Genomic DNA, 27,499 nt, shown 5'->3' on the forward strand with positions numbered 1-27,499 from the left:
AAATTTATTTTTTGCAAAATTTCATAATTGAAACTAAAAAAAAGTGTTTTTTTTTTCAAAATTTTTGCTCTTTTTTTGCATATATCACGAAAAAAAAAACCCCCAGTTGTGATCAAATACCACCAAAAGAAAGCTCTATTTGTGAGAAAAAAATGATTAAAATTTTGTTTGGTTACAGTGTAGCATGACTGAGCAATTGTCATTCAAAGTGTGAGAGTGCTGAAAGCTGAAAATTGGTCTGGGCAGGAAGGGTGTCTAACTGCTCTGTATGGAAGCGGTTAAAGAATTTCTTTGGGTTTTTTTTACTATCCTCCGCTATTTGTCTCTCAAAGTTGATTTTAGCCATCTTGATTTCGTGTTTACTTTTCTTATTTGCCTCCTTGTATTGCTCGAAAGCCGATACTGTGCCCTCTGATTTATATTTCTTGAAGGCCAATTTTTTTCCCCTAATAAGTGATTTCTTCAGAATAACAAAAGGTAGGAATCTGCAACAGTTTGTTAAAATTCTTGTAATGTACAGAGATCACGCAAGGGAGAATGTTTTTTGTCACGCTTTAACTGTATTTTTAGGGCGGTGGGAGAAGTTGATCTTTTAAAATTTAGTTTATCTTTTCATAAAACATGAAAAGGTGAATTATCTCACAACACCCTCCCCACACCCCCAGTCCCCGTTGCCCTTACCTTCTTGAATAATTATCTTTCACCGCCCATGCTAGCGCATGTAGCAGTCCAGGCATTTCAAACCTGTGCACCTCAGCACCCTTCTTTCTTCCAGGATGGCTCCGAGCAATTCTCATTGGTCAGCATGGTCATGTGCTGGTGCCGACCAATGCCTACACACCACCATGATACACAGCCTCCGGGCTTGTATATTTGTATACTGGCTGTGTGCGCAACAGAAGATATTAAAATAAGGAGGAAAGTGCAGCAAAAACCGGGCAAGTGGAGAGGATGTAGCGAGTTCACCTTTTTTCTCTTTTGTACAGGAAAGTTATAACCCCTTTCAGTTTTTTTTTTTTCTTCCACCTATGTCCGATTAGGGAAATTGCCCTTCACCTTTTGTCCCAAAGCTGCCACAAGAAATAAGTAATAAATCCCACAAAGTGTGGGAATCCATGGTAGTCACCAGAAACTAGTGTGTTCATATATCGGAAAATTTTCCCTCTATTCCTCCTATGGTGACCGCTGAAATATTTGGATTTCTTTCACTTTCAGTGATATCGGTCACCAGGACAAATAGAGAGGGTGCACAGACAGGGATTCTAATTTCTTTCCAATCTATCCAAAACTTAAAAAAAATAAATCAATAAATAAAAAGCATTTCCATTCAGTTATACTTTACGGGCCGGTTCACATTTGTGCGAGTGCGGCGATCGCATGTAATTCGGAGCGCACTGCTCCGAATTACATGCGATCGGATGTGCGGATGCGAATTCAGCCATACACTTTGTATGGCTGAATTTGCACTGTATCCGCACCAAACACGCACATGACCCTTTTTTCCAGCCGCATCAGGATCGGATCGCACAGTGGTTCACACTTGTGCAATACGATCCTGTGCGAACTGTCAGATCACACTGCGATATGAGATCAAACTGGGGGTGTCGTTAACATTTAATTGACACTCCCTGCGTATCGCATATGGCAGTGTGAACTGCCAGATGTGCGTTTGTGATGCGGGAACAGGCTGCGAATTCGCAGCCTTCCCGCATCGCACAAGTGTGAACCGGGACTAACTGCTTGCTGACCGGGCCTTTTCTGAAACATTTTGTTTACAAATTTAAATTGGTATTTTTTACTAGATAATTACTTAGAAACCCCAAACATTATATGTTTTTTTTTTTTAGCAGAGACAGTGTATCTGTATTTAGCATGTCATACTGTATTTGCGCAGCGGTCCTTCAAAATCATTTTTTTTTATTTTAAATACACTTTAAGGAATTAAAAAAAAAAAAACACTAAAGTTAGCCCGTTTTTTTTTTTGTAGAATGTGAAAGATGTTACACCGAGTAAATAGACGCCTAACAGATCACATTTTAAAATTGCGCACGCTCGTGGAATGGTGACAAACTACATTACTAAGAAACTACATAGGCGACACTTTTTACAGGTTACTGGTTTAGAGTTGCAGAAGAGCACTAGTATTATTGCTCTAGCTTTAACGTCTGCGACGATTCTTCATGTGTGGTTTTGAACACCGTTTACATATGCAGGCGCAACTTAGGTATGCATTTGCGTCTGTGTGAGAGCTTGGAGGGATGGGGCGCTTTAAATTTGTTTTTTTTTGTTTTTTTTACTCTTTATTTTTACACTGTCCCTTTATTTTATCACCTGTGCGATTTTTACTTTGTGCGCTATAAACAAAAAAAGAGTGTAAATTTTGAAAAAATAACAATATTTTTCACATTTTTTTTATATGAAATTCCCCCCCAAAAAATGTAAAAATCAAAATGTTTTTAAATTTTTGGCCAATTTGTTTTCTGCTACCTATGTTTGGTAAAAAAAATCACAATAAGCGTATTTTGATTTTGATCTTGATTTTTGATTCTTTTTGGTTTGCGTAAAAGTTATTGCGTTTACTAACTAAGGGAAAGATTTCTGTCATTTTTGGTGTTTTTTTTTTTAACGAGTAATGGCGGCGATCTGCGATTTTTTTTGCAGGACTGCGACATTGCGGCGGACAGATCGGATTCTTGACTGACATTTTTGACACTTTTGGGGGTACCAGTGACATTACTACAGTAATTAGTGCTATACATATGCACTGTTACTGTAAAAATGACACTGGCAGGGAAGGGGTTAATTTTATTGGAGAGGGAGGGGTTAATGTATGCCTGGTGCTTACTGACATGTGTGGGGGGGAGGTGACTGAGTGACACAGGGACAGATCGCAGGTTCAGCTATGCTGAACCCTGCAATCTGACCCTGCCTGTCACTTAGGAGATCCGCCCGCTTTGTTTACACAAGCGGGCGGATCTCCAGACTCGATTCCCCGACGATCGGGGAAGAGCAGCGGCGATCACCGCTACTCCTCCCCTGGCCCGACTCCTGCTGTGACTGAGTACAGCGGGAGCGAGCCTCCGGCGGCGCGCGCGCGCCGCCGAGAAAGGGGAGAAGTTCAGCGACGTAGGTCTACGTCGCCAGACGATAACGAACCACTTTGCTGCAGTAAAGCTCTAGTGAGCAGTGGCAAAGTGGTTAATCACTTTTTTTCCTCCTACAAGGAATGTAAACATCCCTTGTAATAGGAATAAGGATGACAGGTCCTCTTTATGGAGAGACCCCAGATCTCTCCTCTAGGCTGAAAAACAATCTCAGGCTTTCCAGCCAAACACACGGCAGTGTTTACAACTGCCGGGGCCGGGCGTGATGTCATAACGTTGCACCTAGCCTCCGAGAGTCATTGAGATGACCGATGACCATCTGGTTGTTGGTCAGCTCTATGGTAAACTTCTGCCACCGGAGGATTTCTTCTACTTCTCAGGCTTGCCGATCGCATGGGCGAGACGGGGTAGAAGCACCAAAGGGACATCTGCCCCCCCCAACCGCCTGTAAAAACAATCAAGCGGCTGAACTGTCACTATGATTTTTATTTACTATGCAGGGGAAAAAAAAAGCTGAATGATGCCTGCAGCTACACATATCTCCACTTCAACCTAAGGATGTCATATGTCAGCGGTATGGAAGTGGTTAAGATAAAAAGATGATTGGTGTCATTCTGCAGGCTTTGCTAAGTGGTGTTGGCCCTGGAACTATGCAGGCACCATCAGATGGGAGGTCAATCAGCCACAGCTCAAGAAAACCCTGGCAAGCTCTGGAGAAAGTGTTGGGTTTCATGAATCCTGGTTGAGAATGTCCTCCTTAGAGGGTAGAAAGATGAGGCCTATAAAGTTTGATGTGCACAGGGAGTGTTTGTTCCAAGTCAGATATGTCTTCTTGGTGATGCCAGCATCCATCCGACAGCCTTGAAGGGTCATTAAAATGCAGATCAGCAATGACAGCTGCCATATTTGTTCCCTCAGCAATTCCCATTGTTTTTCATCAGCTGCCCAGAAACTGGGATATGGGCAACTTAGCTATGCAGTTTATTGCTCATCAAAAATGAAACAGGCAACAGCACGACAGTCATTTTCTTTTACAGGATTACTAAACTGGAAATAAGAGCTTGAAAATATTGCTCCACCATGGCACCTTCAGTTTATCAAAATGATATTAATTCAGTTTAGAAGATTTAATCACATCTGTGCTGATAAACCTCTGAAAGCTTTACATATCCTCCTATAAAGCCTCTTGCACACAGATATAATCATTTACTAATGTTTATACTGCTGGCAGATCATGCTGGCAGAATGTTCCAGAGTAAAAAAATATTATTTAGGGTTATGCTCTGTAAAGTGCTCCTTTTTATACCCGTACAGGTATGTACATGCATATACAGTATCTCACAAAAGTGAGTACACCCCTCACATTTTTGTAAATAATTTATTGTTTATTTTCATGTGACAACACTGAAGAAATGACACTTTGCTACAATGTAAAGTAGTGAGTGTACAGCTACAGTGTACAGCACTCCATACGTCTATTTCCCAAAGACAACCTCTGGATATGACGCTGAGCACGTGCACTCAACTTTTTTAGTCAACCATGGTGAGGCCTGTTCGGAGTGGAACCTGTCCTGTTAAACTGCTGTATGGCCTTGGCCACTGTGCTGCAGCTCAGTTTCAGGGTCTTGGCAATCTTCTTATAGCCTAGGCCATCTTTATGTAGAGCAACAATTCTTTTTTTCAGATCCTCAGAGAGTTTTTTGCCATGAGGTGCCATGTTGAACTTCCAGTGACCAGTATGAGAGAGTGAGAGGGATAACACCAAATTTAACACACCTGCTCCCAATTCACACCTGAGCCCTTGTAACACTAATGAGTAACATGACACCAGGGAGGAAAAATGTCTAATTGGACCCAATTTGGGCATTCTCACTTAGGGGTTTACTCACTTTTGTTGCCAGCAGTTTAGACATCAATGGCTGTGTGTTGAGTTATTTTGAGAGGACAGCAAATTTACACTCACTACTTTACATTGTAGCAAAGTATCATTTCTTCAGTATTGTCACAAGAAAAGTTATAATAAAATATTTACAAAAATGCAAGGGTGTACTTACTTTTGTGAGATACTGTACCTGCATAAAATACTTCTTCATCCTCTTCTAGCTGCCAGTGTTGCAATCTACATGTATGTGTTCTTATATAATTGCATATACACATGTATATGCATAAATTACTGCACTCAAAATGAAAATGTCCTATTCTATGCATCATTGCATTATGGATCTTTAAGCAGCTGGACCCGTCACCAGCCCAATGCTTTCACATAGGGGGCTGGTTAAATCCCTTTTGATATCAATAAAGTAGAACAAAAATTTTTTTTTTAATAAAATAAAAATAATAAAATCTCTAATTACTCCCTCCCCCCCCCCCCGCACATACACACAAATAAAAACTTGCACATGGGTCCCACACGTATATATACATTTCGCCAGACATATGAGGTCCTCGAAATGAACATCCGAGTGGGAGCAATTACCGTAATGATTAAGCACAAGATGTATGTGTGAAACGCGTCTACGAGACTTCATGCTGGTGTCTTTGGTGTCATCACTTGCAACTTTTTGGAAATAAAGGTATTTGAAACCTATTGGAATCCCTGGATGTGTGGCTAATTCTTTTCCTACAAGTGTTCCCATGGAGGCGGGCCGGGGCCAGCACTCTACTGGATATCCTATCTCCTTGCAATCACCACACACTATACACCTGGAGCAGTGTCTTTCCTTTCTTCAATAAAAGATATCTTTGCAGCTTCATGCACAGATGTCTATTGAAATTGCCCCCGAAGTCACCAAAAGTAGGTTGCAGGACTACTTTTGGAAATCTGTGCGGCGTTGCACCAATTGGGACGCTCCCATTGCCGGCAATAGGCCGCATGTCAAATCGTTCCGATGTCAACAGGGGTATAAGGAGAAGCTGACAAGATAGAAATTTTGGGATTATGACTGCTAGTGGGGTTTGCCATGCTCATATCTGCCTTACTACTTAAGGTGCAGCCAAACAAAAAAATACAATTGAAAGATCAGCACAAGGGACAGAACTTACTGTCAGTAGGATGTGTCCCTTGTGCTGATGATGCCTCAGATGAAATCTTGCTCCATCCATGCCCCTTCACCCTGCCACTGTTAACCGCTGGGGGTTAATAGAACAAATGAGCTGTCACAGGCTCTCATCAAAAATGTCTGACTATACCCGCTCCTTACACCCAGCTGCTCCATTCATAGAAGCCATACTACAGCTTCTATTGATGAAACGTGGTGCATGAATGGAAGGGGCGGAGATATCAATCATCTGCCCTTGCTCCATTCATAGAAGCCGTACTACAGCTTCTATGAATGAGACCAGATCGATGAATGGAGGGGGCAGACCTATCAATCATCTGCTCGTCCATCATTTATAGAAAGCTTTAATAAATATAGTTGGGCAGGATGTACTTTTTTATTATTTGCATACACCCCATATGCTGTACGGAAATTTATAGCGCCGCCATATACACAAGTACAGCGGCACACAGTTAGTTATGTCAATGACAGGCTGTACATTGCACCTAGACAGCCCAGGCAAGGGAAATAGGCTGAGAATTACGCTGAATGGGCTCAGCCATCCCGTGTGCTGGAAAACCCTAAATGTACCACTTTAATGGAAGCTTTAGATATTGAAATTTTGTGAACTCATTTTTGGAATTACATTTCCATATTAAAGCTTGTATGAGATCTCAGTCATCGGTTTTACATAATTTAATCTAGCAGCATGTCCTGTGACTCACTAAATGAGAGGATATTTGCAAATGAGTAAAGTGAGTTTGGAAAGGAAGAGGACAAAGAGTTCTTCTATCAGTAAGTGTCCATAGATTACGCCCTCGGACTGCATTGATTTCACCTGTCACAGTCACTGCATGGGAAGACAGGGATCGCTGAAGTGTTTTCATACCGAATGAATCACTGAGACCGCAAATGATTGCCATGCAATATCACTTCGCACACCTGGGACTGACTGATATCGGTCTTGCAGTCAATAGACTGCAAATTGGATTCTACCTCCATGTTTATTCCAAAAGACTTCATTTATATAATGAACAGAAGCATTATCATACATAAGAGCCATGCTAATGTCATTTTCTGTAACCTGGATAACATTTTCCATAGAATTCTTTTTGGAAAAAAAAATTCCTTATCTTCTGTGTTCAGTAGAGAATGCTGCGAAGTATGTGTTTATTTTTATCATCCGCAGCCCAATTTTTGGTCTGATGGCAAGAGGAATCAATTGCCTCAGCGCTGGTTCCCACCCTGGGTGTATATATATGTAGCACCCTCCTAGGTAGGTGCTAGGAATAAGTATATATTGCTCCTTCTGCTTATCAGGGGAGCCTAATCTGTTAGGTTGCCAGTTGCATGTCTCCAGGTGTGATTTACTGGGTCTCAGGGAGTGTTCCCACTGTATTCAATGAGGGAGCTTGTTGGACAGTGGAGGAAACCCAGAAAGTGACACACTGGCTTTTGTGGGAGTTCCAGTGGGAGGGCATTCTTGCAATGCCTCCTGGGATTGCTCATAAAAGCCGGGGGGACATGTGACAGGGTGTCTTTCACAGGAAGCAGAGTCCCAGGAGGAGGTAGACGGCTGTCTCTCCTCCTGCTGTGTGTGAGGAAGGTGGTCTTAAGCAGTCAGCCTAGTGAACCAGGTGTGGCGCTGAGCTGCAGAGGATCCAGTGTAGCAGACGGTGGAGCTGCTGGCAGATTCTCTCGAGAAAAACAGTGTCTGTGAGTACTAAGGGACTTGCCAAAGGGTCGGCCAAGGAACAGGGACCACTCCAATGAAGTCAGGGGATCAAGGAGCTAGCTCACACAGAGAGAGATACAGTAAAGGGGGTGCTGTGTAGAACCCTGAAGGATAGGGATAAAGGGGTGCCTAGTTGGGCCCTGAAGAGCGATTCACAGAGCAATACAAGTTCATTAAATTCTTCTTCACTGCTAGCGACAAGGTGAAGCAGCGGCCTTGCTGCACTCAGTTATGTCTAGATGTCCCAGCAAATTGTGCATAGTTCATTCAAGTTGGAGTATCCCACTCATCCCTTCTCCTATCCGAGTTCTCAAATAAAACTACAAAAAAACAAAACCCCTAGACTGTTTCTCACTGAGCCAAGTACTTTGAACATGCTTTATTGTGATGTTGTTGCTATAGGTAAAACAGGGGAATCCATAACCAGCAGCTCCCAAGGGAGTAGTGCTACATGTACATCAATTGCCTCTGTGCTGGTTCCCACCCTGGATATCTCTACATCAATTGCCTCTGTGCTGGTTCCCACCCTGGACATATGTACATCTACTGCCTCGGTGCTGGTTCCCACCCTAGATATATGTACATCAATTGCCTCGGTGGTGGTTCCCACCCTAGATATATGTACATCAATTGCCTCTATGCTGGTTCCCACCCTGGACATATGTACATCAACTGCCTTGGTGCTGGTTCCCACCCTAGATATATGTACATCAATTGCCTCGGTGGTGGTTCCCACCCTAGATATATGTACATCAATTGCCTCGGTGGTGGTTCCCACCCTAGATATATGTACATTAATTGCCTCAGTGCTGGTTCCCACCCTGGATATATGTACATCAATTGCCTCAGTGCTGGTTCCCACCCTGGATATATGTACATCAATTGCCTCAGTGCTGGTTCCCACCCTGGATATATGTACATCAATTGCCTCAGTGCTGGTTCCCACCCTGGATATATGTACATCATCTGCCTCGGTGCTGGTTCCCACCCTGCATATATGTACATCAACTGCCTTGGTGCTGGTTCCCACCCTGGATACATGTACATCAACTGCCTGAGTGCTGGTTCCCACCCTGGATATATGTACATCAATTGCCTCTGTGCTGGTTCCCACCCTGGACATATGTACATCAACTGCCTTGGTGCTGGTTCCCACTCTAGATATATGTACATCAATTGCCTCAGTGCTGGTTCCCACCCTGGATATCTCTACATCAATTGCCTCTGTGCTGGTTCTCACCCTGGACATATGTACATCAACTGCCTTGGTGCTGGTTCCCACCCTAGATATATGTACATCAATTGTCTTGGTGGTGGTTCCCACCCTAGATATATGTACATCAATTGCCTCAGTGCTGGTTCCCACCCTGGATATATGTACATCAATTGCCTCAGTGCTGGTTCCCACCCTGGATGTATGTACATCATCTGCCTCGGTGCTGGTTCCCACCCTGGATATATGTACATCATCTGCCTCGGTGCTGGTTCCCACCCTGGATATATGTACATCATCTGCCTCGGTGCTGGTTCCCACCCTGGATATATGTACATCATCTGCCTCGGTGCTGGTTCCCACCCTAGATATATGTACATCAACTGCCTTGGTGCTGGTTCCCACCCTGGATATATGTACATCAATTGCCTCGGTGCTGGTTCCCACCCTGGATATATGCTTCAGCTTCTTTATAAATGGCCTTTTGTGACTTACCCTCCTTGTGGAGGGTGTCAATGACTGTCTTGTGAACAACTGTCAAGTCAGCAGTCTTCCCCATGATTGTGTAACCTACTGAACCAGACTGATAGACCACTTAAAGGCTCAGGAAACCTTTACAGGTGTTTGGAGTTAATTGGCTGATTAGAGTGTGAAACCATGAGTCTACAAATTTAACTTTCTCAATATTCTAATTTTCTAAGATACTGAATTTTAGGTTTTCCCTAGCTGTAAGCCATAATCATCAAAATGAAAAGAAAGAAATGCTTGAATTATATCACTGTGTGTGCAATGAATCTATATATGAGTTTCACTTTATTGTATTACTGAAATAAATTAACTTTTAAATTACTAACTTTTAAAATAAATACATTTTTTGAAATGCACCTGTATGTACATCAATTGCCTTGGTGAATTAAAGTGTATCCCAAAATAAAACTTTTTTTTTTTTTTCCTTTTGGATAGAGCAGGGGCCAGTTAGAAACATTAGGCTCTATTCACACCTGAGCGTATAGTTTTCAGGAGTTTGTTTGGGCCTTTTTCAGGCTTTTTTTCAGGCAGGCATTGATATTTAACAAAAATGCTTGTAATCTGCCAAAAAAAAAAGCTCATGTACATTTTTGAGCTTCAGGTGTTTTGCTTCAGGCGACAAAACGCCCATATGTGAACAGGGGCCATCGAAATGAATGGGATTTTGCTTGTTGGGCGTTTTGAGACTTGGCGTGGCAACTCTACTTTGCAGAGTGTTAACCACTTCAGCTCTGAAAGGTTTTACCCCCTTCATGACCAGGCCAACTTTGTGTATTTAACACTCTGCTAATTTAACTGGTTATTGCATGGTCATGCAACGCTGTACCCAATCAACATTAGCAGTATCTCACAAAAGTGAGTACACCCCTCACATTTTTGTAAATATTTTATTATATCTTTCATGTGATGTGTTTTCAAAGTGTTCCTTTAATTTTTGAGCTGTGTGTGTGAGAGTATATATATATAATATACACCTATAAAGTATCTCAAAAGGAGTACGCCGATCACATTTTTGTAAATATTTTATTACATCTTTTCATGTGACAACACTGAAGAAATGACACTTTGCTACAATGTAAAGTAGTGAGTGTACAGCTTGTATAACAGTGTACATTTGCGGTCCCCTCAAAATAACTCAACACGCAGCCATTCATGTCTAAACCACGGGCAAAAAAAGTGAGTACACCCCTAAGTTAAAATGTCCAAACTGGGCCCAATTAGTCATTTTCCCTCCCCGATGTCATTTTGACTTGTTGGTTTTACAAGGTCTCAGGTGTGAATGGGGAGCAGGTGTGTTAAATTTGGTGTTAATCGCTCTCACTCTCTCATACTGGTCACTGGAAGATCAACATGGCACCTCATGGCAAAGAACTCTTTGAGGATGTAAAAAAAAAAAAAGAATTGTTCCTCTACTTAAAGATGGCCTAGGCTATAGGAAGATTGCCAAGACCCTAAAACTGAGCTGTAGCATGGTGGCCAAGACCATACAGCAGTTTAACAGGACAGGTTCCACACAGAACAGAACAGGCCTCGCCATGGTCGACCAAAGAAAGTGAGTGCACATGCTCAGCCTCATATCCAGAGGTTGTCTTTGGGAAATAGACATATGAGTGCTGCCAGCATTGCTGCAGAGTTTGAAGGGGTGGGGGGGTCAGCCTGTCAGTGCTCAGACCATACCGCACACTGCATGAAATTGGTCTGCATGACTGTCATCCCAGAAGGAAGCCTCTTCTAAAGATGAGGCACAAGAAAGTCTGTACACAGTTTACCGAAGACTAACAGACTAAGGACATGGATTACTGGAATCATGTCCTGTGGTCTGATGAGACCAAGATAAACGTATTTGGTTCAGATGGTGTTAGGTGTGTGTGGCAGCAACCAGGTGAGGAGTACAAAGACAAGCGTGTCTTGCCTACACTCAAGCATGGTTGTGGGAGTGTCATGGTCTGGGGCTGCATGAGTGCTGCCAGCACTGGGGAGCTACAGTTCATTGAGGGAACCATGAACGCCAACATGTACTGTGACATATTGAAGCAGAGCATGATCCCCTCCCTTTGGAGACTGGGCCGCAGGCCAGTATTCCAACATGATAACGGCCCCAAACACACTTCCAAGTTGACCACTGGAGCTGAGGGTAAAGGTGATGGACTGACCAAGCATGTCTCCAGATCTAAACCCTATTGAGCATCTGTGGGGCATCCTCAAATGGAAGGTGGAGGTCTCTAACATCCACCAGTTTGTGATGTCATCATAGAGGAGTGGAAGAGGACTCCAGTGGCAACTTGTGAAGCTCTGGTGAACTCCATGTCCAAGAGGGTTAAGGCAATGCTGGAAAATAATGGTGGCCATACAAAATATTGACACTTTGGGCCCAATTTGGACATTTTTACTTAGGGGTGTACTCAGTTTTGTTGCCAGCATTTAGACATTAATGGCTGTGTGTTGAGTTATTTTAAGGGGACAGCAAATTTACACAAGCTGTACACTCACTACTTTACATTGTAGCAAAGTGTAATTTCTTCAGTGTTGTCACATGAAAATATATAATAAAATATTTACAAAAATGTGAGGGGTGTACTCACTTTTGTGAGATACTGTATATTATATCTATGTTTTATTGCAGATAAAAAAAATATTTTTTTTCACAAAACAAAATTTTTGAAAGAAAAAAAATGATTTTTATACTATCTGCTATAAAACATATCCAATAAATTCAAATTTCTGCATAAATTTAGGCCACAATGTATTCTGCTACATGCCTTTGGTAAAAAAAATTCCCAATAAGTGTATGTTGATTGACTTGTGTGAACGTTAAAGTGTCTACAAACTATGGTATATACAATATACAGGAAATTTATATTTATTCTTTTTTATATTTGTATTTGCGGTGATCAGCGGCTTATAGTGGAATTGTGATAGTGTGGCGGGTAATCCTGACATGAACTGAAGCTAGATGGAAGGTAGTTAAACTAACTGACACTGACATCACCAGTGAGGAGGTTAAATACTTGCACTTTGACCCAAATAAAAAAACTTGGAGCGCCACTCAAAGCACTGCAAAACTCCCCCCTGTATTCCAAAGCACAGATTGGTAGCTGATGTTCACACAAGTTTATCCAGGCTAGCTGAACCAGATCAGAAGACAAAGTGGAAATGCTGCACACTGGAACTAAGTCATTATGTAGAGAGGTAAAGATATGGCTTCAGCCTGAACTGATCCTGGCTATACTCCTCTAACATGCTTTGCCCCGCCCTATGATTAAGCCCTGTAGGCAGGGCGAAACATGTCCGAGGAGCATAGCCAAAAGGAATTGAGCCTGAAGCTGTATCTTTACCTCTTTATATAGTGTCTGGGTTCTGGTGTGTGGTGTTTCCACCTTCTGTCTTACGACTTACTTGCATTTACTGGAATCTTGCAAGGCCTCTTTTACATGGGTTGCCAGGGGTGCAGTAAGGGAAGAAAAAACAGATGGTTGAACAATAGCTTTACTGCTCCCTGACCATCAACCTAAAGCCTACTATGCAGCCGGAGTGTGCTTAAGAGTCAATGGATGTGTGGACAGGGTTAACTGAGAATCTTAAGGATTCAGATGTGGACACACCTCTCAAGCACCTCACTTGATTGAGATGAGTGTATGCATGTGCATAAATGTTACATAAACACGCAAACAATATGATTAATAGTATTTATACATCCCACCAACTTATTAAAGTTTAGGTGTTTCCAGTGAAGGGTACAAACACATTTTTGAAAATTGTAGGCCTACAACCTAGGTGAGGACAGTTTGAGAAAAGCCCTTTTCTGTTCCAGTATGACTCTGCCCTCTGCACAAATCCAATTTCATAAAGACATGATTTGATGAGAATGTTGTAGAGTCAAATGCCCCCCACAGAGTACTGACCTCAACCCTACTGAACACCTTTTGGATGAATTGGAATGAGTCAGGTCTTCTCGTCCAACATTACTACTTGACCTCACAAATGCTCTTTTGGTTAAATGGGCACAAAGAAGAGTTGAGGCTGTTATAGCCACAAACTGTGGTCAACTTTATCTTACTGCCCAAAGTTTTGGAATGGGATATCAGTCTCACATAGGTGTGATGGTCAGGTGTCTGCAAACCGTTGGCCATACAGTGGACAAGAGCTATTTAGATTTGAGCAGAGACATGGTATCAAGTTCCATTGTATAGTTTGGTTCAGTGACTAGATGGGGTTCTGTAGCACTCATCTAACTGTCAGTGCATCCCAATTTGGCACTATGGGGTTGTTTACTAAAAGTGAAGAGTGCAGAATTTGGTGCAGCTGTGCATGGTAGGCAATCAGCGTCTAACTTCAGCTTGTTCAATTACGCTTTGACAAAAAAAACAACTGGAAGCCGATTGGTTTCTGTGCAAAGCTGCACCAGATTTTGCACTCTCCAGTTTTAGTAAATCAACCCTAGTATGTTCACTAAAGTATGTTTTGTAATATTTGTTTTCCAAATGTAGAGATTTGGAATTTTGCAAAGTAGACCGGCCACAAAAGATCACTTTGATGGACTTGGCCAGCTTGTATTTCTAAATATGTAAATCAAGAATGTTCTGTTTTTAGGCAAATGTTTGCTAGAAACAAGTAAGGGTGAATATCAGTGTGCAAATGGTTAATTGAAAATCTTTTCTCTCTGATCACCATTGTTCTAGTGACAACAATATAAAACTGGTCGTACACTGATAGACTTTCATATGAAAGTTTTCGTTTTTGTAATGTTTGAAGTATAGATACATTTTCTAATGGTTAGTGGTTAGTAAATCATACATATTGTAGTGAAGTTGTTTAATATGTCTGGGATTCCATTCAAAAAGTAGATCTGAACCAAATTTTTAAACCTAATTTAGCTTTCAAGCTAAATTAGTTGACTCCATGATGTCATGAAAACTGAATTTTTGTAAAATCTTACCGTAAAATTCCTTTCTCTGAGTCCTCCGACAGTCGCCGCCCCTTCCCAAGTCTTCACCAATGGGTATTGACCTTTGCTCCGCAGGAGTAGCTAGGCAACAAGATTTGTTAATAACAAAAGCTTTTAGCATAGACACACCCCTAGGGGCTGTCCCCTTAGTCAATACCTCCCTGCACCAGCATTCCCAACTAAGTTTGGTAGCATAGCAGTAAGAGTACACAAAAACCCCAAAAGAGGGGTGGGGGGCGGCGACTGTCGGAGGACTCAGAGAAAGGAATTTTACAGGAAGATTTTACAAAAATTCAGTTTTCTCTTACGTCCTCCGACAGTCGCCGCCCCTTCCCAAGTCTTCACCAATGGGACGTCCCAAAGCAGTGTAGACCTGAGGGGTGGGAGACGCAGCCGCAGAAAAGCAACGCAGTACCCACAGCAGAGAAAGGAACCTTACACAAAGTAAGAGAACCAACTGGGCAACAGGAAAACGTGCTCAACAGGAGCAACAACCCAGGAAAAAACAAGTAACCCAGGGGTAAAACACCCCAACAGCCAGAGACCCAAAAACAGGGGTCCCTAAGGCACTGCCGCACTGAGAACTTTACGGCCAAAGGAGGCATCAGCCGATGCCTGAACATCCACCTTATAGAACTTTGAGAAGGCGTGAACGGACGACCAAGTCACCGCCTTACACACCTGGGCCACAGAAGCCTGATGCCGGAAAGCCCAAGATGTACTCAAAGACCTGGTAGAGTGCGCTTTCACAGGGAAGGGAGGGACCTTCCCCTTCAAGGCATAGGCCTGCACAATGGTTTGTCTAATCCATTTGGCGATAGTCGCAGCCGACGCCGCCATGCCCTTCCGAGGTCCCTCAGGAAGGACAAAGAGGGAATCCGCCTTGCGAAACGGCTTAGTGGACGACAGGTAAACCCTGATCGCCCGGACAACATCCAATGAATGTAAGGCAACCTCCTTAGGGTGCTTTGGCTTCGCGCAGAGCGAAGGTAAGACAATTTCCTCATTAAGGTGAAAATCCGAGATCACTTTCGGCAGAAAGGACGGGATAGGTCGCAGGACCACCTTATCCTTGTGGATCACCAAGTAGGGAGAGCTGCAGGACAAAGCTGCCAGCTCCCACACCCTGCGAGCCGAAGTGATCGCAACCAAAAAGGCCACCTTTTTGGACAACAGAGGCAACGAGATCTCCCTGATCTTTTCAAAGGGAGCATGTTGCAACGCGGACAGAACCAGGTTCAAATCCCATGGAGGCAAAGGCTCCCTCTGCGGGGGGGGCCAAATGTCGCACCCCTGCCAAGGTCTTGCACTTTGGCACTACCCTGCACTTCTCCACTTCCCTTTTCCCCACTCTGTTTTTCTTTGTTGTGTGTCACGTTTGTCCCTTTTGGTTGAGCACTTTTGCACGACTTTGATGGCGTAGGTCCTCGGGCCTGCCCTGTAAGTCTTGGGAGGGGGTGGATATGGCCTTTTGGCTTAGTTCGCCCTCTCCCATGGGGTCTCCCTTCGGGGGAGCCCCACCTAGTACTCGGGGTGGGCTGTTTCGGCAGTCCCCCTGAAGAATGGGGTCTGCCCGGCCTCGGCTGGGTGGACCAAAGTGAGTACCTCAGTCCCTGTCAGGAGCTTCGCGCCCCGGGGGATCAGGGTCAGGGCCCTTCCTCTTCGGAGGAGGGCCATGTGTACGCCTTGTGCACTTTTTGTGTGTCCACATTTGCGTGTGTGCACTTTTTTATGCACCGGGTGTTAAGTTTTTGGAGTGTGTTTCACACACCACGGGCTTAAAAAAAAAAAAAAAAAAAACCCCTTGAACAAAAGTGCGGATCAACGAGTTTGATGCCACAGGGCGCTGAAAAAGGACGGCCAGTGCAGAAATCTGGCCTTTAATCGTGGCCAACGCCAAACGCTGGTCCACTCCAGATTGGAGGAAAGCCAACACTCTGGACACCAAGTACGAGCGAGGGGAAAACCCCCTGGACTCACACCAGGCAAAGTATGCCTTCCAAGTACGGTAGTAAATCTTTCCCGAAGAGGCTTTCCTAGCCTTAATCAAAGTGGGAATGACTTCAGGGGAGAGACCTCTGTCCTTCAGGACCTGGCTTTCAGCCAGCGACTGTAAAGCAGGATGGAATATCGGCCCTTGAGACAGGAGGTCTTCTCGAAGCGGCAGACGCCACGGAGCGTCGACTGCCAGATTTACAAGGTCTGCGTACCAAGACCGGCGAGGCCAGTCCGGTGCCACCAGAATCACCGTGTGCGGTTCCGAGGCTAACCTGCGAAGGAGCCTGGACAGCAGCTGAATCGGTGGAAAGGCATACATCAGACGATACTGATGCCAGGGCGCCACTAACGCGTCTGAGGCGTCCGCCAGAGGATCGCGCGTCCTTGCCACGAACCTTTCCACCTTGTTCTTTAGACGAGACGCGAACAGGTCCACATCTGGGGAACCCCACTTCACGCACAACATCTGGAAGACATCCGGGTGAAGGGACCATTCCCCCTGGTCCAGGGTCTGGCGACTCAGATAATCCGCCTGCCAGTTCTCCACCCCCGGAATGTGAACTGCCGTTATCGCCGGGACGTGCGTCTTGGCCCAAGACAGAATGTCGGCCACTTCTCGAGCCGCTCGGGCACTCCTGGTGCCCCCTTGATGGTTGATGTAGGCCACCGCGGTGGCATTGTCCGTCTGAACCCGAACCGGACGGCCCTGAAGCCGTTCCGACCATTGCAGAAGGCAAAGCTTTATCGCTCGCAATTCCAAAATGTTGATCGGAAGGGAGGACTCCTCCTCCGACCATGTCCCCTGGGCGGACAGATCGCCCAGGACACCACCCCAGCCCAACAGGCTGGCATCCGTGGTGACCACCGTCCACAGCAAAGGACGAAAAGACTTGCCACCCGACACTGCCGGGGACTGGAGCCACCACAGAAGACTCTGTCTGGTGCGGTGGCTCAACGAGATCCGCAGATCCAAGGACTGCGGACGCCCGTCCCACTCCGCCAGAATCTCCGCCTGGAGACCCTGCGTGTGAAACTGGGCAAAGGGGATCGCCTCGAAGGTTGAGACCATCAACCCCAGACATCTCATGCACGTCCTGAGGGACGAGCTGTGGTTGGCCTTGAGGGCCCCGACCTCGTCCTGAATCGTCCGAAGTTTGTCCTCCGGAAGGAAAACCTTCGCCTGTACAGAGTCCAGAACCATCCCTAAATAGGGAAGGCGAACCGAAGGACACAGAGTCGACTTCGGAAAGTTTATGGTCCAACCGAACTCTTGCAGGGTCTGCACCGTGGCAGACAGGTCGGCCATCAGGCTCTGGCTGGCAGTTGACCTTATGAGGAGATCGTCCAGATACCCCAAGACCGCAATACCCTGTGTCCGCATCAGGGCCAGGACCGGCGCCAGCACCTTGGTAAAAACCCGCGGAGCCGAAGCGAGATCGAAAGGTAACGCCACAAATTGGTAGTGTTCCTCCGCAATGGCGAATCGAAGGTACCGTTGATGACCCTCGAAGATGGGGATGTGTAGGTACGCATCCTTCAGATCGATGGAGGCCATGAACTCCCCCGGACTCAGGGCAGCCACCACCGAGCGCAGGGATTCCATGTAGAACTTGCGCACCCGCACAAAGCGGTTCAGAGCTTTCAAATCCAGAATCGGACGCACCTTGCCCTCCTTTCTGGGCACAGTGAACAGATTGGAGTAAAACCCCCGAAATCTGTCCCGATGAGGCACCGGGACCACCACTCCTTGGGTCCGCAGGTCCCGCACCGCCAGGTGCAGATCCTGCAAACGCTCCGGAGACAGCTGAAGATTTGAGGGAAAAAATCTGCCCGCCGGCCGAGAGAGAAATTCGATCTTGTAACCAGATCGAACGATTTCCTGAACCCATCTGTCCTGAATGCGGATCAGCCAAGGTTGGAGGAAACCGCGCAGACGTCCCCCCACCCCAGAAACGGGTGAGGGCGTCCCTTCAGGCAGAACTAGCGTGGGTAGTGGAACCGGACTGACCGGATTTTTGCTTACCCGCCCACGGCTTCTTCTGGGAGCCCTGGCTCTTGAAGGGCTTGCCCTTGGATTGTGAACGAAAGGCACGAAAGGACCCCTGGGAGGGCCTAAATGAGGGATTCCGTTTGCCACGGAAAGATTTGTGTTTGGGATTCTGGGGTAAAAGAGTACTCTTGCCCCCAGTAACACCCTTAATCAGAGTATCCATAGCCTCGCCAAAAAGGCGAGATCCCACGTAGGGAAAATCCGCCAACGTCTTGCGAGAAGATTGGTCCACAGACCAATTCTTCAGCCATATCAGGCGACGGTTGAGCACCGCCACGCCAGACAGGCGTGCAGCCAAAGGAGCCAAATTCAAGTCCGCGTCACACAAGTACATGACGCCTTGATGGATTTGATCCACCATGGCCAATGTGGTAGGCGGAGCCGAAGCAGCCACCAGGGTGCGCCTGAGCACCTTCGTCCAATGGGCAACCGCCTGGGCCGCCATAACCGAAGCAAAAATAGGTTTTAGCATAGAACCAGCAACCATGTAGGCATGACGGGCAAGAGACTCCAATCTCCTGTCCATAGGGTCCCGGAAAACCGGGGTATCCTCAGAAGGAATCGCAGTAGCTTTGTTTAAAACGGCTACCGCGTGATCCACCCGAGGCGCCACACACCAACGCTCGTCGGTGGATGGCGCAAATGGATAAAGCAGTTTAAACTTATTCTGCACTGTAAAGGGCTTCTTTAAATTGCGCCACTGCTCATTAACCATATGGTGAAATTCAGCAGGGCAGGGAAAAACCTGCGCAGCTTTGCGGATCCTTTGCCTCCCAAAGGAGGACACCCTAGTAGGAAGAGCTGGCTCATCCTCCAAGTGCAAAGTATCCTTAATGGAGGCGATCAGCTCATCCATGAGTGCAAGCTCTTCAGGCGAGCCAGGGGGAGAAGTATCAACCCCTTCCACCTCCGCCTCCCCCTCAGACCCCACGAGGTCCAGAGATGAGCGAGACCCTGAGAAGGACACGCCAGCCCCAGCAGCCACATCGCCCTCTGAATCAGAGGAAATGGAAAACCTGGCCCTTTTTGCGGATCGTTCAGCCATCAGCATCTGCACCTGAGACACTAAGGATGCCACTACAGTGGCCAGATCAGCCCCCTCGGGGGTGCAGCAGCCCCCTGGTCCCCCACCAGGGCGGGGGGAAACTTGCTATCCTGAGAATCCATGCCCCCAGTAATAAAAGCAAAAAAAGGGTACTGTCCCTTTAACACCACGGCGAGCGCAGCCCACCGCACACTACTGCATGCACCGATCCCACAGGGATAGAGAACACTGACAGGAATGACAGGACAAAGAAGGAAAAAACCTGGAGAGAGCACAACCAGGCTACTGCCACCGATCGATGTCCCAGAGAAAGAGGAAGTGATATAGCCTATGAAGGCTCCGCAAAAATGGCCGCTCAGACTGAGGGATCGAGGCTACAAGAAAATGGCGCCAACATGTGCTCGAGCGAGCGCGGCCCGCCAAAATGGCGGCAATTGGCTCCAAAACACAGTGCTGTACAGGACAGGGCCATCCATAGCATTTTCTGCAAAAAGAAATGGCGGGCCGCATAGCGGTCGCCGCTCAGGCATGTCTGTCTATTCAGCTCCACCGAACTCACAGCAGAGCGGGAGGGCCCCCCCCCTAGCTCCATACAGGGATCTGACAGGGAGCCCGCATAGCACACAGACATGAGGGTACACACAGCCAAAGACTGACACCCACACAGATGGTTCCCACATAGAAGGTGCTTACCGTACCGGATGGCGTGGGGAGCCTTCTCAAGCGACAAACCGCTATCAGGATGACAGGGAGTGCCGCAGCCAGGACGCAGTGGACCGCAGCACAAGACCGCAGAATGGCATCCAGTGAGGTAGCCACCTCACAGGCAGCATCCCTGCAGTGAACAGGGATGGGTCGTTCATAGCGCCAGGGCGAACCGTAGCTGAACGCTCGATGGCAGGCTGGGGATCCATCTGGCCCTCAGCCCTGGGATCCAGGGCGGCCAGTCCGAGACCGAGCTCCGCATGATCATCTTCATCCGAAGATCCCTAAACTAAAGCTGACAAAATAACAGCTAGTAAAGAAAAGAAAAATACTTGAAATAAAATCAAAAAAAAAAAAAAAGGTAGAAGGCTGAGACTGAAGCCCCAGCACAGGAAAGCCTGCTACTCCTAAGCTAGGCAAGATCAAACTGAGTTGGGAATGCTGGTGCAGGGAGGTATTGACTAAGGGGACAGCCCCTAGGGGTGTGTCTATGCTAAAAGCTTTTGTTATTAACAAATCTTGTTGCCTAGCTACTCCTGCGGAGAAAAGGTCAATACCAATTGGTGAAGACTTGGGAAGGGGCGGCGACTGTCGGAGGACGTAAGAGAAAGAACATTTTAAGAATGTTTTCATAAGAATTTTCATATGAATGTTCATAAGAAATTCTAACAATGTATGGCTAGCTTAAGAGAGGATTTCCCCTCACTTTGGAGAGACAGCTCTTCAAATTTCTATTGTGTTTGTAGGACAGGAATTGGGGGGAAATTTCAATAGGACGCGGACAGCAAAAAAGCAATAAAAATACTAAACTGGGTTTCAGGATACACTTGAACTGGTTACTGAGTGGCATTTGAGTCTTGCAATAAATTTACCTTTTAGAAGTTCTTTATAAAACTGTGGTTCGATTGCACCTACAGCCATGTATTTCCCATCAGAGGTTATATAGGTGCTGTAGAATGGAGCTCCACCATCCAGCAAGTTCTCCCCTCTTGGCTGGTCCCATAAGCCCATGTTCTTTGTCTTATAGACAAAAGACCCCAGGTAGGCCGCACCTTCTACCTAAACGAGAAATGTGATGGTTATTATTAAAGACAAACTATGATGGTTTTAGGTCAATTTTATTTATATCTTTAAACTGATATGTTTTAAACTACGCTATTATATTTTTTTGGTTACAATTTATACAACATCTCTATTTTCCAAATAAAAATTCAATACAGATTACCCACGAGACAGGATTTACAGAGCATTCTGTATGTATTAATATCTCCGTAAATGTATTTTTTTTTTATTGAAGGAGAAGTTTGGGATTTTCAGAATAAAAAGAATAGAAGCTTACTTACTCCCGTCTATGCTGCAGCATCAGCCTCATCGGCTCTATGACCGAGAACTGACACATGACCACTGATCACTAAGTTCTAGGTCTGCTCAGAGCAGAGAGAAGAGACTACCAGTCACCACTCTATGCTCTACTCCTCCAGTGCTCACTGGAGTGATGGGCAGCAGAGGGGGTGGATGTAGCTGGCTGCAGCTCTCTGCTGCAAGCTGAGAGCCGGAGCCAGCTATCATTCGGGAATCTAGATGGATCCCAAAAAAATTGTTTGAACGTTTCAGATCCTGAAGTGGCTCTGCCTGCTGTCAGCTGACTCTTGGTCATTGGAGAGCAAAATTATGTGCACTCCTGTGACTTACAAAAGTAGTATAGCCAAAAAAAACAAGTATCCTTGTGCTGTTAAATTCATATTGGTGAAACAGCATTAGTTGTTCTAACATTATTTCTCAACTGAGGTTCAGCGAGAGGTCCCCAGGAGCTCTGTGGCGATCTGTCAGTCACAGGCAGTTAGTGGGTAGATTGCATCCCCTCTGCTGTCTCATGCACAGCTGCACAAGCAAACGGCTTCCCACTGGCCTCTCTTTCCTTCCTGTCCACCCGGGTGCTTGTATGTGACATCATCTAGGACTGACAGAAGGGGCCAGTGGGAAACAGCACAGCACCGTTTCCCTCCTTAGCTCTGCAAATGAAATGACTGCTGCCCTGCCATTTTTCCTAAGCTCATGTTAAGGTACCCTGATTCCATGTGCCATATTCCCATCTAAGGTGCCCTGATTCCATATATGGTGCTCTGATCTCATGTAAGATGCCCTGATCCTATGTAATGTGCCCGGCTGTGTGCCCTATAATTTGCCCTGCCCCACGTAATGTGTCCTGCTGCCCCCTTCATAGTGTGCCCTCCTAACCCCCTGTGCTTTCCCCTGTTGCCCCTCTGTACACTGCTTATTTCAAGTTTAACCCAGAACTGAGAAAACACAAGTTTTACATTAAACAGGTACACTTTAAGATTGATTCCATTATTTAACGCTACAGTATTTAAAAAAATAATTGTTATATCAACAGCTTGCTGATCACATCAATCACACCAACTTTTGCCAAGGATTCCTCCAATTTAAAAAGGTTGAGAAACACTGTTTTAACATAACTAGAAAATTTATTTTTTTACCCCACTTTTTTCTTCCGAATTAAAAACAATAAAATATAAGCACTGAAATTAGCAAATGGCTGTGGCCATACAAGAGATCTCTGCAAAGGACAAGGTAAATGCTTTGCAACCCAAATAGCTGGAAGGGTCACTTTCTTTGTCCTTCATTGTGGTCAATGGTTCCTCTCGCTAACCTCTACATCACTACAGAACACAGTAGAGTGGTCAGTGATAAGAACCACTGAGCATAGAGAGGGACCAGAGGATCGACACTCTCTACTGTTTAGAAAATTAAAATTAAAATTGGCTGTTTTTTCATTCCTAATAGAATGTCTTTTTCAGTCAAAATAATCTCAATTCAACAGGTACAGATTGACTTTTAATAAATGTTGGAAAATAAGTCATTAATACAAAAAGTTTGGTTATCATATACCATGAAAAAGTTGTTCTCCATGTAATGTAAACCAGGTCATCCATTATTTTGAACAGTTTAACCTGAAGAACATGACATGTAATTACTACACTCTAGATGCTGCAGAATACCCCAGAACAGCTGCAAGCCTCACATCTCACTTTCTCAGATCAGGCATAGTGACTAATTTGGTTTTATTGCCCAGAAGAAAGGAGTTATCCATTGGACTTCAAACAGAAGCCCACTACAGTAAACCCCCCTCCATTGCGGGGGTTACGTTCCAGACCCAGCCGCGAAAAGTGAAATTCCGCTAAATAGAAAAACCCTATTAACCTCCCTGGCGGTATGATTCTTTTGGATTTTAGGTGCTGAAAGCGGTACCATTATTTTGCATGTAATTCTTGTGAATGAGCAGTCCAAACCAACTGTATACATTTATTATATATATATATATATATATAATGTATACAGTTGGTTTGGGCTGCTCATTCACAAGAATTACGTGTGTATATATATATATATATATATATATATATATATATATATATATAATGTGTGTGTATATATACATATACGTATATATATATATATATATATATATATACATATATATATATATATATACATATATTTACATAAAAAGTACAGTAAAACTGCAGGAAAGGGCACTTGGGGGCAATGTAATGTGATTTTATTTTATTTTGAACGGTATCAGTGTGTTTGGTGCATTTTACATTTGAATTTGCCGCCGGTTCCACCCCCCAGCGGACGTCACGTCGCCGGAGACGGAAGCCGGGGCTCGCAGACGATCGGGAGGAAGCTCCGCCGCCGCACACCGCCCGCAGTCTTCGCTGGATCCCGGAGAAAAGGTAAGTAAAACATCCTCCAGCATCCAGCGATCTTCTTAGCGCTACCCCGAGTGTGACTCGGGGTTACCGCTTTTGGCACTAAAATCTTACCCCGAGTCACACTCGGGAATACCGCTAGGAAGGTTAAAATGCATTGTAGGCATGTTTATTTTACTGTCACTGTACGTGTAGAAGCATTTTAAGGTCTTTAAACACACTTTTAAAACAATAGAAACTCATTTAAACACATAAAAGATACTAAGAGACAGAGCAAGAGCTATGGAAAACACAAAAATATTTCATTTTTAATGATTTATATAGTAAAATAACATTACAAAAAAAACCGCGAATTACCGGGACCGCAAAAACTGAACCGCGATGGAGCGGGAGATTACTGTATACAGCATTCAGGAGGTATATCTCTGCCTCTGAACTAAGGCCAAAGGATAAACCTTGCTATATGATTTTCTTTTTCTCAAGAGCATCTGCCACTGAATTATTTATCAGGCCCACACATAAAAGGCCAAGTGCTTGATCAAAATGGCTCTTCAGATGTTTTCCAGGCCTGTGTTGTGCAGTTGTGGCCTGTCATAGGCCCTGTTATATGGAGACAGCGAAGCATGGTAGGTCTCTACCACCTGAAAGGCTTGTGACAGGCGTGAGAAGTCTGACTAATTTTTTTTCCTTCAATTAGAACAGGCCTTTTGGTGAAAAGGTTGGCAGGTTTCTGAAAAGATATGACAGTCTTCGAAGTGAAACAGATCTGTCTGGCCTTCTGTCAGAGAAAACCTTGGATTTCACATCACAATCTGTTTGACTTTTGGAGATGGGTACTTACATCACAGAGATAAGTATTATAAAGGGAAATTATAGCATAGTATTTGTCCTCCTATGACAAATGATTCTCTTTTATGTTACCTAAATAGTCCTCCCTTTTAAGTCCCACACAAGAAAAAGCATAACACATACAGATATAACATCAAAACAAAACTAGACAATTTTTTTTAATTCAGTTTTCATTAAGTTCTTAAATGAAAACAGCAGTACAAATATGCTACACTTTTAATAAATATGGGTTTCCCGCATTCCAATGCTTTCTTATGTGTCTACGTAGCAGCTTAGTGACCAGGGTCCTAGTTTTGATTTCCACCAAGAAAAGCATCTACTTTAAAGTATAAGCTCAACTTTGTAATATTGTTAAACCCATATTTAGGGTGTACCTTTTAACATGTTCCAGCAAGTTACCTTCTCCCTTACCCACCATGACAGCAGCCAAGGGTTCCTCTCCCCCACAGCTGCTGGCACATTTAAAATGTATGGGCAGAAAGCTGAAGGCCTTGTCTGCAGGTGACTGATCATGAGTACAATGCTTTGTAGGCTCCTGTGGGCAAAAATAACTGGATTTTTGTTTTACCCTAAAATCCTTTACTCTGAAGTTCATTGACAGACACAGCTCCATATAATTGACCATTGGGTTATGCTGCCACCTACAGGAGTAGAATACTAGGCAGGAAAAAGTTTTACCACGCCTATGGGGCCGTCCCTGCAGGCATACACCCACACAATCTGCTATAGGTTTCAGTTTCGTTGCAAGCAGTGTTTAAAGGAAATACCCCAACCCACTCAAGATGGAGGGGCGGGTGCAGCGTCTGTCAATGAACTTCAGAGAAAAGGATTTTACAGTAAGACAAAAATCCAGTTTTCTCTATCGTTTATTGACAGACGCAGCTCCATTTAATTCTTGACCATTGGGATGTCCCAAAGCAGCATTTGCATGAGGGGAGGGAAAAACGCAGCAGAAAAGAATGTAATTCCCAACAAGGCCAAAACTTTAGCCAACCAGAGAATATAGAGATCAACCAGGAACAACAGGAGCTCACCTGGACAAACACCCTCAAAGAGACTAAGGGGTAGATTTACTAAAGCTTGTGCACTCAGAATCTGGTGCAGCTGTGCATGGTAGCCAATCAGCTTTGAACCTCATCTTCTTCAAAAAAGCTTTGGCAATAAAACCTGAAAGCTGATTGGTTTCTATGCAGAAGTGAGCCTGATTTTGCACTCTACATCTTTAGTAAACAAGCCCCTAAAATGTCTTCATTTAGATGGAAATCAGAAACCCCCTTAGGAAGAAATGACTGACTAGGTCAAAGTACCATTTTATCTCTGTGGACCACCAAATAAGGCAAATAAGGCAAACAACCAATTCTGATACTCTGCAAGCAGAAGTAATAGCCACCAAAAAGTCAACCTTCTGAGACAAGGTAAGCAGAGGAATCGCCCTAATGTTCTCAAAAGGAGGATTTTGAAGAACAGACATACCAAATTCAGATCCCACGGAGGTAACAGGGATCGCCTCGGAGGGGCCACATGACAGACCCCTTGGATAAAAGTGTGAATCAACGCATGCAAGACTAAAGGACATTAGAAAAACACAGCCAAGGCTGACACTTGGCCTTTAATAGTAGCCAAGGCCAACTTCTGTTCGACACCTCTTTGAAGGAAAGCCAAGATCCTAGAAACCGAAAAAAGGCGAGGATGCACCTTCATGGATTCACACCATGAAATGTACGATTTCCACGTACGATGATAGATCTTCCTGGAAGTAGACTTCCTGGCCTTCAACAGTGTAGGAATCACTGAATCAGAAAGACCCCTATCCTTCAACACCTGGCTTTCAACAGCCACGCCGTTAAAGCCAGCGACTGTAAAGCAGGATGGAAGATTGGCTCCTGAGACAGCAGATCTTCCCTAAGAGGAAGTCTCCAAGGAGCATCAGCGACCAAGCTTACTAGATCTGCGTACCAAGACTGGAGAGGCCAGTCTGGAGCCACCAGAATGCCTGGTATCCCATCCATCTCTATTCTGTGCAGAAGTTTCGGCAGGAGTTTCAGCGGTGGAAACACATAGGTCAGCCGATAATGACCCCAAGGAGCCACTAGTGAATCTACGGCGTCGGCTAGGGGATCCCGTGACCTGGCTACAAACCTTTGAACCTTCTTATTGAGCCGAGACGCCAACAGATCGACATTGGGTGTCCCCCATCGAGCACACAGGAGATGAAACACATCCGGGTGTGGAGACCATTACCCCTGATCATACACCCGATGGCTCAGGTAGTCCGCCTGCCAGTTTTCCACACCTGGGATGTGTATTACGGAGAGAGCCAGAAAAAAATTCTCTGCCCATTTTAAGATTTCGGCCACCTCCCGGGCCGCTAAGACACTCTTGGTGCCCCCTTGATGATTGATGTAAGCCACGGTCGTGGCATTTTCCGATTGAACCCAGACTGGACAACCCTGTAGACGATAGGCTTTATTGCCCTGAGTTCCAGAACATTGATTGGTTGTCTGGACTCTTCCACTGTCCAAGACCCCTGGGCACACAGCTTCCCCAGCACTCCT

The 27,499-nt window shown here is 45.0% G+C and overlaps 1 protein-coding gene across 1 annotated transcript in view; it reads right to left on the reverse strand.

Moving 5' to 3' along the window:
• The window catches only part of AMACR (alpha-methylacyl-CoA racemase), a 107,948-nt gene that overhangs the window by 33,716 nt on the left and 46,733 nt on the right, over positions 1-27,499 (reverse strand). Inside the window, exon 4 of the mRNA XM_082253529.1 lies at positions 21,234-21,420. Within this exon, the coding sequence (XP_082109655.1) occupies positions 21,234-21,420 (187 nt within the window). The remainder of the gene's footprint in view (positions 1-21,233; positions 21,421-27,499) is intronic.

This window comes from Pelophylax lessonae (genome assembly GCF_965119305.1).
Source record: "Pelophylax lessonae genome assembly, chromosome: 1".
Taxonomy (NCBI): Eukaryota; Metazoa; Chordata; class Amphibia; order Anura; family Ranidae; genus Pelophylax; species Pelophylax lessonae.